General features: G+C 44.7%; 1 protein-coding gene across 1 annotated transcript in view; it reads left to right on the top strand.

Moving 5' to 3' along the window:
• The window catches only part of LOC135385990 (phospholipid-transporting ATPase ABCA1-like), a 246,497-nt gene that overhangs the window by 76,309 nt on the left and 151,804 nt on the right, over nt 1–18,384 (top strand). The window contains exons 6-10 of the mRNA XM_064615667.1: nt 8,243–8,477; nt 9,372–9,560; nt 9,631–9,809; nt 14,996–15,124; nt 15,185–15,302. Coding sequence (XP_064471737.1) covers nt 8,243–8,477; nt 9,372–9,560; nt 9,631–9,809; nt 14,996–15,124; nt 15,185–15,302 — 850 coding nt within the window. The remainder of the gene's footprint in view (nt 1–8,242; nt 8,478–9,371; nt 9,561–9,630; nt 9,810–14,995; nt 15,125–15,184; nt 15,303–18,384) is intronic.

Here is an 18,384-nt window from a genome sequence, read left to right on the forward strand (position 1 = left end):
TCAACTTCGGGACTTTTTTTGGGCAGTACCCTTTGCAATATCGAGCGGATTTCTTGGTGGATCTGACTAAGTTCGCTACAGGCTCTCTAATTCTGTAAAAAAAAACGTTAGGTTGACTTGAGAAATTTTGGAGTTCAATTAAAGAAATTCAATTTATGTTAATTAAAATCAAATTAAAATATTTTTGCAAGATGGCAAATTCAGTTGCCACACAAGTGCCCTTTAGCCCGTATTTTTCCGTCGCCCCGTTTTTTTATAAAGTCCGAATGACACGTTTTTTGAAACACCCTGTATACTATGAATACCTTTAAAAATCTCATGTGACACATATGCTTTTACTTTTTGGAGGTGCTGTTGTGATCTAAGTTTGTGGGCACTGCTCAGGTTTTGCACCCATTTCTTGCGTATGTCGATGCAGCTGTGAAGGACAGAACATTGGTTAGGATGCAACTAGTTAAAAATAAATATGTTGTTTAGTAAGAGCATTGCATAAATGTTTAAAACATCAGTTAAAAACAGGGTTTACAATTCCAATATATTTTAAAAATTTCAACGTTTAAACGCTGTTCTAAAAAGAATTATAGCTTCATCACCAAGACACAACGCTGGGTGAAGGGGCCTAAGGTGTATATAAAACTCTCTGAAGTGATGTGTTTCATGATGTGAACATGTAAAGAGAATGTGCAAAATTGAGAGAGGCTCACCACAGTGCGTGCACTGGGGTGGCTCCTCCCCGTAAAGTTGGAACCCGTGAATGAGGATCTGTAAGCTCGATCGCATCAGACGATGACACAGATGATGCTCGATGACACAGACGATCCTCTGGGTAGCCCCCGTGAGGAAACCTGTATTGAGAGACCACACTGCTACAAATAACACGACAAGCTGCAAATTATTATTATCGCAACAAGCTAACAACATAGCTCAGACACAAAGGCGGTATCCAAGTCACACCACAAGGATTCTTCGTCACAAATCAAACCAAGGCACAAAACAATACCAATACATGAAAAAAGGTGACCCTCTTGGTCTTATTACGACGTAATACTGAACTTATACGCGAAGGTGGTTCAAAGAAATGACTGCGCACTTGCTTCCGTAGAGAACACTAGGTACCGTGCTAGCAATGCATGCAGAAAAGCGCTCGAGTGCTCGCACATATTGATGACACCACTATCAGTGTAGCGTAACATGTTCTCTTCAGCATATTATGCACTCAAACTGTATTTGCCGGCGGGTAAAATGCAAGTGTGTTCGATTGAACCTCGGAAGAGCGATCAAACAACTTGCACCCAGTGCTGGTTTTGGGCAAAAAAACACTTCATAATTGTCAAATAAATGTACAGAATGGACGCCTATTTATTCCTTGATAAAGAATGACTCACCTGTAGAAATTTCGGCCCTGTATCCTTCCCGGTACGGTTGGTACGACCGTAATTGCAAGAAGTTGCCATGATCGCTGCGGCGACTGTTTTGGGTACAGTAAGATGGCGGCCGGTTGCCGCACGCTCGCGCTCCCTATCCGCGATCCAGCCTTTTACAATCGAGATCAGTGACGCCAGATCGTCTGCACGTGGTCGTCTGCTCTCGTGAATCATCGTCGTCGTCCTCTTCTTGCAACTGGATGCTGTCGTCTGCTCGCTGTTTCGCCAACTGCATCGTTAGAACGTGAGGCATTCTCTGCCAAGAAACATGTTTTCTTTTCGCAGTAGTGAATATGCTTTTCGGTACGTTACTGGGCGCATCTTTTCAGACAGTTGTTGGATTTAGTTGCAAAATTTGTGACATTAAATGCACTTTTTCGAGCAACTGATTTCACTAAGCTTTCACCTTATACCCTGGCAACAGCGACATCACAGCGTGACTTCCCGACGCCGTCCGCTGGTTTTTCGCTCCATGGAGCTGGTGCCGGCGAACAACTGGCGGCGAAACGCGCGTGGCAGTCTGCCGCGCGAACTTCGTTGCAAAAATTCGCTCCATGGAGGTTGCCCTTTATAGGAACTTGCTGGGAGGTGCTACCACATCCCCCTTACAGTCCAGACCTCGCCCCCGGAGATTTCCATCTCTTCGGGCCACTGAAGATGTTGCTTGCGGGCCGCTACTTCAGCTGCAACGACGAGGTCAAGAATGCGGTCCGACCATGGCTGCTACGAGCCGGTAAGGATTTCTACGCTGCTGGCATCCAAGCCCTCGTGAAACGCTGGGACAAGTGATTTAGTTCAGCTGGAGATTACGTCGAAAAATAAAACTAATTTTTCGCCTGTAAGTTCATTTTAATTTTGCGAAACATGAAAAGTCCATATTTTTTATTGGATTTTCAGGATTTTGAACAGTCACGCGGCTTATGGAGTTTCCCTTGGCTTAGCCAAAGGAATGAACGAAGGTGCACTCTGAGAAAAAAAGGAGTCAAAAGAGAGCCAACTGTTGCTCGGTTACCCTCGCGAAATAAAATGGCGTTGCAACGATTTCCGTGACCGTATTTAATGTGGAGTGCTGTGTGCACTCCCTTCATGGAGCGGTGTTAGCATCACTCCCCAGTGTTTATGAGGAGGTTATTCCGGGCTATGCAACACTGCAGCCCGTGCTTTTATTCATTTGTTAATCAAGCCATATAGAAGAAAAAGATGAACACTCCTGTGTCTGACATGGCATAAGTACTTGTATTCGCGAGTCAGGCTGTACAAATAAAGGCGTTGGTGGCAGATATCCTTGAAAACTGCCCAACATTACGTACTGAGGAAGAGCTGCTGCGACTTTCCAAGCATGCTGGTACCTACATTATCTTTGCTTGTGCTAATAAGGGTGTCGCTCTATCTTGTAATTGACACTCGGATCGGTCGTTTCATTCGAGGGAAGATGTTCGTGGAAATACTCTCTAATGACTAGGGAAGTGACAGGTCAAGTGAGAAACCCAATGTCAGATAGAAAGGGATATCTGTTCTGTAACGCTAAATTCCTCGAAGCAGATGCACTGCGAGTTGATGAGGATTATGTCCCTCCACTACTACGAAAATATTTCGGTCCTTTGTACTCTAGGAGCGGGTTTTAAAAAATTGGGTTGTATAGTACTGCAATCTCTACGACGGCTTCTAGCGCGTGGGTTATACTGTTGTCGCCCTTCAAATCCGCGTACGCGCTGGAGGAAGGCAAAGGGGAGCCTCCTTCACATATTGGAGAAGGGCAGGGTGTCGGAGCGAACCGAAAACCGGAACCGAAAACCGAAAACAACCGCTATTTTGGTGCGAACCGGAACGGAATCGAAACCGTATACGTTTTTTTCGCTCAGGAGGGAAGCCGAAAAATATATTTAACGGTTTTCGGTCCAAGAAAAAACTTCGCCGGTTTGGACTACGGATAGGCGAATGAAATAGACGTCGTGTGCTCTCAAGTCATGTCATGGATGCTATACGAGGGTTACGGTTACGGAGGAACATATGTAGGTATAATATGACCCTTAGGCTCCCTTTGTAATGGTTTATAGTTCGCGCACGCACACAGACTTCGAGGTACATGTGACTCTCTAACAATGTGCCGTAGTGTTCGTTTTAATTTGATCCCCCCAAACTCTCCTCAACTAAACAGCGACCTAAGGGGGCTGCATAACGGCTTCTTTATCGGTAATGTCGCGCCCTTGTCTGAGAGCAGCTAAGTTGAATAGACTTACGTATACGCGAGGGCAAGCCCGTGCGAAGTGGCAACTCTTTTGTGGACAGGACACGAAGAAAAAAAAAACGGAGCCGTCGAGCGCGTTTGTGAGTGAAGGTGTTCCTCGATTTGCGTCATACTCGTGCGGTGGCTCTTGCTGGCTAGACAGTAGCAACAGACATTCGGATGGGACACGATCGCTCCAACCCAGCAAGAAAGTACTTGACGTACGACATCACGACAAACAAGTCCGTTTGTAGTATGCGCTTCAAGATAGGAGAAAGCCCATTTGAGCAGACAGTAACCTACAGGAACCAGGAGCTACCAATTTCTCAGCTGTCTATTAATATTAAATACCATGTATGCGGAATAAACGGGTTTACATTTTATAACATTGATTTTTTTTTGTGTGGGGATGAATATTCCCCGCAGAAGCGGAACCGGTTAAAAACCGGTATGAACCGTTATTTTTTTGCTCCGGAGCAGAACCGGTACCGGATCGTTTATGATGTAACCGGAACGAAAACCGGAACGAAAAACGTTTCGGTTCGACACCCTGGAGAAGGGCCCCTTGATAACGCGGTCCGCCCCCGGATGGGCCGTATCTATGATTGCATGGCCTATCAAAAAGTCTTTGGGGCACCGTCGCTTGCGGTGCTGTTCCTGCGGCTTGTCCCATCGTACAGTTGGCAATGCCACGGAGGGTCAGTAAACCTGCTCGTGTTCTGGGGCAACGGCAGTATTGTTTTTGTAGCGTAGTGCAGCGGAAATCAGTATGTGTACAAAAAAAAGAGAGGAAGACCAATGAAATAACATCACTGAATGAAAACAGAGTGCTTCGTCTTCTCTGCGATGTGTCTGGGTAGGGCAGTCAAGGGAACAGGTGTGGGAAGGGAGTCAGGGGAACACTCTTAGCAAGTGATCCAAGTCATACTTATCATGTAAAAAACTATTTGTTCAGATTCTTTGTTCAGGGACTTTGATTCCGACTTACTTGAAGTAACGTCTGGAGTCCCTCGGGGATCTGTCTTAGGGACTCTATTATTGAATTTAAATATTAATGCAATTCCTGACATTAGTGATCTCTGAGTCTGTATTCAGATGACACTGCCCCTTACCGCAGATTTATGTGTTCTTGTGTTGCTGACCAACTCGCTTTGTCGAGGGCGCTGCAGGAAATTACAAGATGGTTTGGTACCATGCGGTTAAGCGTGAATGTAAAGAAAACTGTATTTATGCAGGTGACAAAGAAGCAAATAGTCATTAATTGACAAAACTCTTCCATTATGAAAGCCAGCTCTTACAAATACCTAGGTGTGTATATTCAGCAAATTTATCACAGAATGTGCACGTTGACTATACTGTAGGCACTTGTGCGAAAATTAGCTACTCGAAAAAGCGAAAATTATGCTACTCGAGTTATCATATTAGATAAACAGTATAAACTGTATACAAAACACTTGTTCTATCCATTATGTCCTCGTTGATTAACATTTCAAGGCATTTCGTCTGACTCCACATATGGCTATGATAGACTCACATATCTCATTCCCTTTCAACTTTCTCGATAGACGATGTTTTAAAATCGAGACATTTTGCTTTTGAATCCTTTTCTTTTTTCTTTTTTTTTTCGTTTTTCGTTTTGTTTCTCCAAATGCAGTAGAAGGCTGGAATGGTCTACCAGCCGCGATCGTTTTAGAGTAAAAATATCATTACTTTCGTGAAAAATAAGAAAACAAAACAAAAACCCTAGTTGTCTTTGATGCCAGCCACTTCCTGTAACAACCCACAATATGTGGACCAACAGTATGGTTAAAACATGGTTAAAATAAAATGAACAGGCGATTTTTCAGAACGCTGATTTCTGTGTTACATGACCCATCATGCCCAAAACAATTGACTTGATGTCTGTCTTCTTCGCTTTTCATATGTCGTGGAATACTTTTCCCAAGCCACAGTACAGGAATTATCTCAGTAAACGGTGACATTCACATGTATGTTGCGTTTAAATGTGGACAATGTGAGGTTTTCGTTTTCACACATTGTACATCCCTGCACTTGCAGCACCTATGTGGAATGTGCACAGAGCTGAAAATAGTAGTGCTGGTACAGTATAGTTCAGAAGAAATAGCGTATGGAAAAACTCAATCACGTTAGGTTTCCGTTCAGCCGTTCAAAAGAAAATGAGTCTTGAATTCTGTCTTTTTTACATGGCTTGTGTAGGACCTCAAGTTGTGTACTCTCCGCAAGAAGCAAGGATGTAGTACAGTGCTTGACAAAAGTTTACGAAACAGGCTGCGGCGCATTCCTTCCTCAGAGTGAAACGGCAGCGAATGGTAACGTACGGACTTGCAAACAGGAGACTGGATTGCCTGGGTACACGCCTGTAGGTTCGTACGGTCCCATACGGCGCTGGCGTTTCACTCTGAGGAAGGAATCCGACGGAGCCTGTTCCGTAAACTTTGGTCCAGTACGGTACTTGTGAAGCACGCGAAGGATACAACGGTAGTATGTTCTATCATGTCGATGATACGGTTGGTACACCTTTTCCACCCCCACGTGGTCAAAGACCAGGGTCCATTATTATTTCGATTACTTTATATCCTATCGAAATACACCTCTTTTTTTTTTTTTAATGCGCTACAGGGAGCCTAGCCGAGCAAAATAGCGGGATAGCAAAATGCCGTTTTAGCGGGACGGTTACACAGCAAGGGGAACGCATTGTAGGACAGCGTGTACAACTACTTGACGACTAATTAGCTAAAATTTATTAATTAACGTACTAATTAGACGTTTGCCGGTTAATGCAAGATAGCAAAATTGCGGCTGGTCATTATTCAAATCTGCAGTCGTTATTTAACGCCATGTGAAGGGAACGTACTTTGAGATATAAATTGTCAAATTTCGCTATGCAAATGAGCCTAAACCAGAACTACATGCTTCTCGACCAGAGAAACTACCTTCGCCTTATCAGGGTCGGATAGCGGTCTATCTCTCCAACAGATTAGCGCCTCCTCTAATCAGCTCCATCACTTCAAAGCACATGGCCGCCTCACATGCACTGCCTGTCGCTCTTTAGACGCTCGAGTTATTGCCAATTTCATTGTACATTGAAACCGCCATCCTCCAATGTATTATATCTTCACACGACGAGGCACACTTCCCGGAAAAAGAAAAGTATCAATGTACGGGATAGTGCCCTCAGCAATGCGAGGTTACATCTAGCATTGCTTCAGGCACCTCGCTTCATTGGTGGCAATGGAGGGTTGTGTTATAGCATGCTGTGTTACGCAATCCTTGGTTCATTGACTCCCCACAACGGACTGAAGGTCTGTCCCACACGTAGCGATTTGATCTATACCACTAAAAAGCAGAGCGATATTTTCCTCGTCGCGGTGCTCCAAATCGGTAAAAATTAACCCTTGCCAGGTTAGCACTACATTCGTGTTGGCCAATGAGGCCTTCAGCGGCGACGTCGCGAAAGTGGTCGAGTTCAGAAGATGTGGGTTCCATCCCTACAGCTGGCTAACCTTTTCAGTGACTTTCATCTTTCATCGTTGAGTTTTGCTATCGCGTTTCACGGCGCGGCGTCCGCATCGGAATCGGCGAGTCTGTCATCCAACATGGCTGGTAACTTTTCATTCGTTCAGTTGATGAAACTTGGTTGGTCCGCATGCTGTCGAACTATGCAGGCTCTATGGCGGGAGAGAGCGGAAAGTACCACCGAACTTCCGCAAAATTATAGCGCTATCGCCTCTTTGCAAATATGAACCACCCGATAACAGTGAGCGCTGTCTTTGCACTTTGTTTTGTAGCTGACTATATTAGCGCACCTCTATGTGTCGGACAGGCCGTAACAACATCAGATACGTTACAACTCAATATGCCACATGGAACTACATGCTGCTGTAGGATGAATAATATGTTGTCTTTACACTACGGAAGCTAAATTATCATCGCATCAGCAAGGTTCGCACAGACACAAGAGAACACTTAATCACCCTCTACTAGCACTTGCGCCATTGAAAAACACATCGGCGGTCAACTATGCCATCGCGGATCAGATATCGAAAGGAGACGTTTTTGCAATTCTTGTTTCCGCTTCTTCACTCTTTTAGTGTTTAGCCATTCTCATTCACTGTCTGCGATTTCCTGTCTGACTGCACTCGCGCCTTTAATTTTAACGTTTGACCCATAATACCAGTGAAAACCTGCCAAATAGGATTGCTGAGACCAAGCATATAAAAGCGGGTCGGGTAACGCCACTGGATCGGATGAGTTGTGTGCGATCTTCGGAGAGCCACACGTTGCACCGTAAAGGAACTTCATCACATAATGCGTTGCTAGTTATCCGTCATTCCGAATGTTGTTAATTTATTACAAGATCCAGAAATTAAGTTCGGCTATTAGCTATTACGAAAGTCTAGACTGACGTAGGCCATCCTGCCGTCTAAAATCACACAACATAGTGGTATCATGCCCTGCGGCGGTTGTCCATCCGCGTGCTAAGCGGTGAACTTCAGTTCTCACAGTATAACACTGCTAACCATAACGCAAAATAGAATCGATGGTAGGACGCGGTCTTTCTGAATTGCAGGAGATGCTGAAACTCATGGGACTCAGTGAGTTCATCTACTGGGTTGGTCATCTCTGCACGTCGCTTTTTATCACTGTCACCGCTTGCATCCCTATCGGCGTAATACTTGTCTACGTTGGAAAATCCCGTCCCACCATAGCGGGCGCTGACATCACTCTCGTTGAGACAACTTTGCTGCTCTTCTGTCTTCACGTTGGAATGCATATCTTGTTTGTGGCATGCCTTTTTAACAGGTGTAAGTTAATCTTTTTGTACATAACTGTCCTCTTAACAGGCCGGACTGCCTGGTGTGTATTGAATCGTGCAATAAGGTGCGCATATGCACTATGAGGCGTGTATATCATTGCATGGAACGGTGCATGAGCAAAATTTCATGCGCAGGACCCGCATGACGTACTTCCTGCGTGATCATTAGTTTCACTCAGCGCACAGAATTTGCGTAGTTCCCAATAGCAACAAAGAAATAACAATTGTCAGGTTTATGTTTTCCTGCGTGCCCTGATGCTGCCAATCGTAGCATCAGCGACTCGGCGGAACAAACCTGCCCACATGCTAGTGTAACAACAAGTAAAACGTAACGTGAATGAACTGTCCGCATTACAATGCACAATGCACGATGCACACGATGCACAATGCACAACCCCCAAAAACGAATGACATCGTCGCGCAAACCTGTGATTTTGCGTTAACGAAAAGTCACAGATTAACAGGCAACAGTCGCAAGTAACGCAGGTTAACGCATGGTGCCGGTGTTGCATAGGATACGGCTGCCATTTTTCAGTTCTATTCGCTGCTGCACAGACCTGACTGCAACGCAATATATGAAACTCTTCACCGTAATTGACGCGCTGCACCAAGCGTAGAAAACCAATTAAGTGCATGAAATTTCTGGCAGCGCGCCACACAGGATCACATCATTGTGTTCAAGGCCAGGGTATGTCCGTCATCTGTGCGACTGGGGTAGAAATGACGCTGCATTTAGTGTTTTCAGTGAATTTTAAATTCAATATCAGATTGATAAGATGAAACTGTTGCTTCCAACACCATGATTCCTATGCCATGTAAGGTTTACTGAATCCATAAATGCAATTTCGTTGCTCCTGTAAAGGATTGTGTTGCTTTCTTTCAGCGAACGTGGCTGTCACTTTTGCCATCATCTACTGGTTGGTGGCGTCACTGTGGCCAATTGTCAAGGTCGGTTACTCACTTGTTGCGTATATGATGTACTCCCGCATTTGGAAATTGGCCTGCTGCATGACGCCTGTCATTGGAACTTATTACACAATCTTACTAATTCAACTTGCTTGTGACCTGAAAGGTATGAATGCTTTCTTCTGCTTGCCGTTTCTTTGTCAACCCCCTCGAATGTCACCTACTGAATGTACCAGGCTCAGCAGGATGGTCTGTCGTAACGGTGTTCTCAGAAGAACAAGACAACATCACCATACTCGACGTCTGGATGATGATGCTGGCTACCGACCTAGCTATGGCCATCCTAGTGTGGTATTTCACCAGAGTACTGCCGTGGGTGACTGGAATACCGCAACCATTCTACTTTCCTCTTCTGGTATCGTAACAACAGCTGCAATCGTGTAGATGTCTTTACCACAGGCTGCCTGCCAGGAAACACGAATATCGTTTACGTTGGTAGCATTCTGGAAATATGAACTGCCTACTAAGCCTGCTAAGACAGGCACACACCAAGCTCAAGCTAACAGGTGGAATTTTTTCGTTCGTGTGTACGAGTGTGTTCGTGTGGCTGCACCCTAAGAAAACACTAAGCAGGACGGTGATTTGCAGGCTAGTTCTCATATATGTGTGTGTGCTCGAGGTGTCGGCAAATGTCCATAGCTAATGCGGATACTGTGGAAACGGCATTTGGTATATTAATCTGTTGCAGGATTGAATTCGTGCGAATGGCATTCAATGTCATTACATCCAGCGTGCTGGTATGTCCAATAACTAGACGGTACAATACATCCCCGTCAACACAACATTGAAAATTCAACGTAAACACACCTTTAAAATCAATCAAATGAACGTAGGATCAAAGTTCAAAACTAACGTGGATTCATCGTGGCGGCACAGCCAAAAACTGGTTGAATTAACAGCGACAGGAACGCATATTTAGCGTAACGGCAACGTAGTTTATGTGTTAATACAACGTATGTGAGGGTTGAAAATGTGGAACTGCAAACTGACAAGGTTTAATTAACAAGCCGCGAAGATGATAATTAAACATATCTGTATTTCAAATATTTAATATGTATACGTTATTTGAGCTGCTTTTCGAGCGCAAATAAGGATAACGTGCCTTCGTAATATTCATAAAATGACACAAGAATATGTTCACCGAAAAGTTTTATTCTCCTAACAGTTCTTTACCAATGGTAGATTTTTCGGTGCTCTGTATCGTAAACAATGACGAAAATTAACTCACCACTCAAAGTAACTCCGTAACTCACTCACATCGCAGGAAGGCACGTCGTTCGATGTCTTCGTTCTTTGCGGCTACGTTCGCAAAAAGGAGGACAAACGCAAACTATAAATTAGAACGGCTAATTATGAGAGGAAACCACGTTACATATTATATGTACAACTTCGCTCTTTGCTGAATATTGGCGTTTCGTTCCATTCACGCATTGCCCTCGACTCTGAAATGCAAATGACACCATGTAATACGGCCCTGTGTGCGCACTCCACAAATGTAAATATAATGACGCAGTCAAATTCCACGTGTACATACCTGGACTTTGTGCGAATGAATCCTAAACCGCACACGACGCACTCGCGAGTACACGCGGTAATCTTTCTAGAACACGTCATAAGCAACTCTTACATACATAATATGCTACAAGACGTCTAAGACCTGTCCCTTCTAAGACTACCCAGGTTTGAGGGCAACCGTCCCTCCCGAGCTGGCTCCCAGCGTGGGAGGGGGCAAAAATCTCCCGAGTACCAGAAGTAGAAGCCGGCCCTGATACGTCCATTAACCTTGAACACAGCGCTTGAAACACTTCTGATTGTCCATTTCATTCCCAGGAATTTTATGAGCGGAGATGGTACACTGAATAATCCCCGGAGGAGAAGGAGTTCAAAGGGCGGATGACCTAAAACGTGTGGTGTGCTGACCCGCCTGACCGGATTATCACCATGCTGATAGCGCATACGGGGTGAACGAACACTTATTACTGCAGTATTACGATACTTGTAATACGCGTCTTTGCGCATTATAATACGTAATACACATACAAAATGTATTACAGTAATACTGTTATAATACAAATTATTGTAATACATGCCCAACCATGGGAACGGCAAAGCCTGAAGTGCCTAAGATATTAACGTCGAATGATGGAAGTCACCCAAAAGGTTAGCCAGCTGTAGGACTCTAACCCACATCTTCTGGATTAGCCGTCCAAGACTCTACCAATTGAGCTAAGCTAACATACCTCCCCAGCAGCTTCCAAGGCTTAGCTCAGCAAGTGTTAGCTTGGATTAGCAAGTATTACCTTAGCTCAATTGGTAGAGTCCTGGACCGGTAACCCAGAAGATGTGGGTTCGAGTTCTACAGCTGGCTAACCTTTCCAGTGACTTCCATCTTCATCATTAATATCTTAGGCACTTGACGCTTTGTATGTATTCACGCTTTCTATGTGTTCCAGCCTCAGGACATCAGTTCTCTCATGTTGAACTGTTGCCGCTTGCGTCAATCCCGTCGTATGATTGTGTGTATGAGTGTGAAACATGTAAGAGTCAGATCAGTGAGAGAAAGTGGTTGATTTGTCCCTTCAGATGGACGCGCCCTTGGAAGTCGCTGGGGAGGTGGGTTAGCTTACCTCAGTTCGTAGAGCCATGAACCGGCAATCCAGAACATGTGGGTTCCAGTCTTACAACTAGCTAACCTTTTCAGTGACTTCCATCTTCATCATTAATATATTAGGCACTTGACGCTTCGTACGTATTCGCGCTTTCCCGGTGTGCAAGCCCCAGAACATCAGCTCTGTCGTGTTCAACAGTTTCCACTAGTGTCAATCCCGCCGAATGATTGTGTGTATGCCTGAGAAAAATGTAAGAGTCAGATGAGTCAGAGAAAGTGGATGATTTGTCCCTTCAGATGACGCTCCCTTGGAAGTCGCTGGGGAGGGTGTTAGCTTAACTCAATTGGTAGAGCCCTGAACCGGTAATCCAGAATATGTGGGTTCGAGTCTTACAGCTAGCTAACCTTTTCAGTGGCTTCCTTCTTCAATATCTTAGACAACTGAAGCTTTGTATGTATTCGCGCTTTCAATGTGTTCCAGCCTCAGGACATCAGTTCTCTAATCCGCTTGCGTGAAGTGCCATCTGAAATAATCCAAGCGCCATCCAATTCAATCCGCGCCCCATCTGAAAAAATCCAGATGCTATTCAATTTAATCCGGGTGCCATCTCAATTAATCCATGGTGTGTTTAAGCACTATAACCGTGCATTCACAGGGACATCCAATCCAAGCGGAAACTATGTTAAGCCGTGTAAGGGATTTTTTAGATTGTAACTTGGTGCACCTCCAGTCCGAAACGGATTTCTGTCTGTCTTTTTTTTCTTCAAATTCTAGAATTCTATCTTAAATCAACTGCTAATTATTGATAGAGATTTGTTTATTCAAAAGACTGGCATCTGTATTGGTTCCGCCATTGCACTGGTTTTCTCAAATTTATTTGCATACTGTTGATTCTGCTGTAATGTTATTTATTTCAACTGTTTCCACCGCCTCTCTTCTTCTAAGAAGATATGTTGATGATTTGTTGTCGTCAGTCTTGTATTTATGACTGTGAACGTGTTATGAGGTCTCCGCTTAGGAACTGGATTTTACTGACATGAATGGCGAGCTACAATTTTTAGATGTACGACTTTTGTTCAGCCCCTATCTTTGCTGGAAGTATGGTAAATTAGGTCTTAAGCATATCTTGTTTGCTGCAACCTGCCATTCAAAAACTCACTCAAGTTCACGGTTCAAGTACAGTTTAGTCATCACGGGCCTACTGTCAAATGCTCTGAAAACTTATTGTGTTCACCAGTTGCATTGTTCTCTGTCCCACCATCTATCTCGGTTGAGGAACGCGAGGTACTCCAATCCAAGACTGCACTGATGTCCTGTTCCTCTTCCTGTTCCCTAAAAGAAAAGAGTGTTGCTGGTCATCGTGCGGTAATTCCTTATTTTCACAAAATATCCCATAACCAGCTTAGACATAACCTGCGATTAGACTCGTTGACCCCCTGAGAAACTGTGTATGTAAACTGTCGTTCTAATATCGTCTATCAGGTACCTCTGGAATGTGGTTTCTGTAATATCTGAGAAAGTAAACATTGCCTAAATGATCGCTTGCGGGAGCATGCTCTCAAAGTAATATATAATGATTGTTTTTCCGAAATGGTAAAACACATACAAGTTTGTAGAGGTTGAGCGCCCAGATCGGCATAAAACCTATGTAGTGTCCAGTGAAAGTGACCTTAACAAAAGGCTTATGAAGGAAACGCTGTCCGTGATCTCCTCTGGGAACTGTGTCAGTAAGCCTTCCCTAACCTCCCTGTTGGTTTTGGGGAATGTACTTACGTCCCCATCACCCTTCTGTCTCACCCACTTGAATTCTGTATATGTTCGTGTAGTTGAGAAAACTTTTCAGACTTGTCTGTGTTGTAGTTTTTTGTCCCCCATTCTCAGGTTGTTAAGTTATGAATGCCCGAAGTCCAATGCCCAAACCAAGGTCTGTCAGCAAGCGGAATGCAAGGCGAGACGAAGCCAACAGAAGATCGAAGCCGAGGTTCAAAAAGGTCGCCGGAGTGGCTAAATTACTTACCTTATTACCGCCGGATGAAAGTGAAATTAGCATGAGAACCTAAGAAAATACACTAGAACCTGGAAACAACGATCTTGAGTACAATAGGGTGTTTTAAAGAGGCGTACCGGCAAATGAATCCACTCACCTGTACAGAGAGAAGTCGGAACACCCTTCGAGAAATTCGGTTTTGCTGCATGCGTCATGTAATGCAAAAAGTTCCAACTAGGGCATTCATTTTTCTATGCTGTACAGTGGCATCGACACGTCTTATTCACATTTATTCGAGAGACACAATTTTATAGCCTGATCGTATTAGGTAGGAAATTTCGTTCGTATAGAGAATATTGTGTAGAGAACTACCCTATATGCAACGTACCTTTACGGCACTATTACAGTTACCGGCACGCTGGATGTAACAGAAAATACATATAATAGGAACTGGTCACTGCTGCCTGGTACGTACGACAGTGCATAGGCAGGGCAGATTTAGATGGCGTATAACACAAACTGCCGCAGCCGCCACATGCTCTCAGATTAACATGGTATCATAGAGTACAACTAGTATGACTATTTTTCATTATATTTTAATTTAAAATAGCTTTCGTTATTTCATTGGAAGTGATGTTTTTATCGATCTCAAAGTGAGGTTTATAGTCCATTGTGCGTGTCGGAAGTGTCCCACAAACCATAACGTGCGTGTTTTCACTCGTCTTCTAGCCGGTAGGCAAGTGGCAACCAACGGTAAACATGGCATCCCTCACACTTGTGTGCACTATCATAACATCAGCTCTGCTCTCTGGCACCCCCACAGTCACCCGCTACTATATTTAAGCATTGGCATTTCTGGCACAGCTAACAGAAGCCTATCACGCTCGTCTGTTTGTCTTGCCGTCAATGACTCTTTTCCGTTCCTCCTACTTTCAATTATATCAGCCGAAGTACTGGAGTCCCAGGGTCACAGTCGATAATATAGATGCGGCAGCCCTAGCGGCGCAGGATCCCGCTCGGTTTGAACCAGATCCGAATGCAGAAGCTGTAATCGCGATAAAAGGATTGCGTAAGGTACGTAAACAGAAACAACGACTCGCTAATATCAATCCTGCGTTTCTGTTGCTTGCACAGAACTTCGGAGGCAATACAGCCTTGAATGGCATTGACGTCAGATTTTTCAAAGGTGAAATCACGGTGCTCCTAGGTCATAACGGGGCTGGTAAGACTACCATGATGAGCATCTTAACGGGTAAGTTTCACGACGATCACTGACAACGAAAATATCACGGTAAAGAGAACATTGTGAAATACTCTACTTTTGCGCATGAGATGGTCGTGGAGGATGTGACAGCTATGTCTCGGTCATCCGGACGTCTCAGTATCCAGCCTACATCCTCCGGTACCGGATTTCTGGTACCGGAGTCTGGGAATGCGTTCTTGTTTCGCGACTGCATTGCGTTTATAGGTATCATGCTTACATGGTTGCGTCACCACCAGCATCATTTATATTCTAAACCTCGTAGCGTCTGGCTGTGGCTTATCCAAAGAGTAAAAAGAAAAATTAAAAATATGCCCCTGATTTAGTATGTACTACAAACCCGTAAAGATAAAGACGTAGAGATTACCCCTCTACTTTGGAGGTTACATGTATTGCCTTTTCCTCACTCTCTTCCTTTCCCCTTTCTACTCCGTGATCTGACAAGAAAATCTGCAGTCGGCGCCATTAACAAAAGAAAGAAGCGATTGCTTTCAAAGCATTCATTTCTCTGGAAGCAAGCAACGAAGCCATGTGCAAAAATACTCCAAAAGTCGGGAGACGACATAACTAGACAAAAAAGTAGAGAACTCTGTCTTAACATAACAAAATAGCAAGGTTTACTCAGACGTTTCGTCCGTCATGCGACAGACATCATCAGTGCCAAACTGAATGAGCGATTACACAACCGGTCGCTATTTAAGGGGATGGGGGGTATTATTCGGGAAGGGGACCACGGTTTTTGTTACAAACCGAGGGGTCACCACGTATGTGGCAATAACCTAGGAGCTTTCTGGGTCCCCATCTTTGTTCTCGAGTCAAGGTCACTGCGTTGTCGAAGTCAAAACAATGTCCCGTGTACCAACAACGCTCTGTAAGCTCCGTCTAAAGCAGCGTTCACACTATTGCGTTTCAACGCGTACGTACGGCTGCGTGCGTACACGTACGTACAGACCATTCCGCTAGACTGTTCACATACATGCGGGCACAAAAAGCGTTCGCCAATGAGCGCCTTGCGTCACATCCGTTTGCGACAAGCAAAAATGGCGGAATGCTTGGGAACCGCGCCTCAGTGCGATGTTACAGAAAGCGAGGACTCCAATGAAATCCTATCAAACAAGGCTCTTGAATGTGTCACGGCATATTTAGAACATGCCGATGTAGTTGAGTGGGCGCTCGTTGCACAGTTTTTCCTCGGCAGCATTGCTTTTGGAGCAGCGCGGACGAAGACGGGTCTGGGTCCGAGATCTGCTGGTACCGCTGCATCAGTTTGGTGAATTTCACCACCTCGTGCGATACATGCGCCAAGGTGACGGTCAAGACCTCTTTGACTATTTCCGGATGTCGAAAGAGAGGTATGGTTATTAGCGCGCACACATTTCTTTTGGGGCTTGCATTTCGTTGGATACGATACTTATATGCTGGTTTTCATTCGAGGTTCGACCACTTGCTGTCACTGGTTGGTCCTCTGATCGAGAGACAGAATACATCGTTCCGGCAATCGATATCGCCGGCTGAAAGACTCTGTTTAACACTGAGTTGAGGACGAGTTGTTCATATTATTCTAAGTGCATCAGTATGTGCATTCATACGTATTTTGTCTTGTACACAGTTCATTCAGCCTAATGTTATATTATACAATGATTGTTAGAGATACCTGGCACGCGGATCGTCGCAAAGGTTATGTGCAACCAACTACCGTATCGGGAGGTCCACAGCCAGCATTGTCATCCGGGAGACCTGTGAAGCTATCATGACTGCCCTGCAACCTATCTACCTGACAGTATGTTACCATTACGCTACTATTATTTAAAATTGTACCCCATTTATCAGTAGCATTACACCAAGCACCTTCAATTACAGACACCATCCAAGGACGCTCTCACAAAGGTAACAGCAGATTTCTGGGCTTTGTGGAACTTTCCAAATTGTTTTGGCGCAATGGATGGCAAACATGTAGTAATCCAAGCCCCTGCAAAATGTGGCTCTGTGTACTATAACTACAAAGGCACACACAGCATTGTTCTTCTTGCAACCTGTGACGCAACATACAAGTTCACTATGGTTGATGTGGGAGAGTGTGGGTCGAGAAGTGATGGAGGCATCTTCCGCAACAGCTATGGATGTGATCTGTTGAACGACTGTGAGAAACTGCCTGACCCACAGTGCCTTTCGGGAACATCTGTAAGCATGCCTTGTGTCCTACTAGGCGATGAGGCATTCCCGCTAATGAAGAACCTAATGCGGCCATACCCTGGAAGACACTTTCCACCCACTTGCAAAGTGTTCAATTACAGACTTTCCAGAGCAAGAAGGATTATTGAAAATGCTTTCGGGATTCTCTCGAGCCGCTGGAGAATCTACCGACAGCCCATCAATGCCTCACTCGAGACAGTGAATGCTATTGTGTATGCCACTGTCTGTCTGCACAACTATCTAAGGACCTGTGAAGAAACAGAAGGAAGGCATTTGTATGCCCTCCAGGGTATTCAGACTATGAAGATGTGTCGGGCAGCGTGCACATGGGACAATGGCGACAGAGTGTGACTAGTGGTGATGCATTGAGGGACATGCAGATAGTCGGGTCCAATATGCATTCGAGATCTGCAAAAGAGGTCCGTGACACACTTGCACAGTATTTCTGCTCTGCATCTGGTGAACTGTCATGGCAGTATAGAGTAGTGCTGAGGGGCTCACGTGTTGACTGAGACTGCAACTGGCTATGAACACGTGAAGCAACATGAATGATTTAATTCGCTCATTCATCAAATTCGACATTGAACAAGGCATTCTGCATTTGCATGTATGCTAGACGCTTTTTTTTTTTGACTTCCAAGGACCGTAGTCTGTTCCGAAGACTTAATGAAAATAAAGTTTCTTCGTTATCCGTGTCCAAATGAGGTCTGGTGCACCGTCCCCCAACTTGCATATTTTCCGTTGCCTGTGTCAATATCGAAGCGAGGCTTTCCTCAGATGCTTTCCTTTTCTTCGGCACTGGTCTTGCGGCTGGGGGTGTCATCTCCAAGCTCTGCAGCTCTGGGCTGCGTAGCTGAGAAAATGTCTGAGATGGCAGAAA

This window comes from Ornithodoros turicata, chromosome 1, assembly GCF_037126465.1.
Source record: "Ornithodoros turicata isolate Travis chromosome 1, ASM3712646v1, whole genome shotgun sequence".
NCBI classification, from domain to species: Eukaryota; Metazoa; Arthropoda; class Arachnida; order Ixodida; family Argasidae; genus Ornithodoros; species Ornithodoros turicata.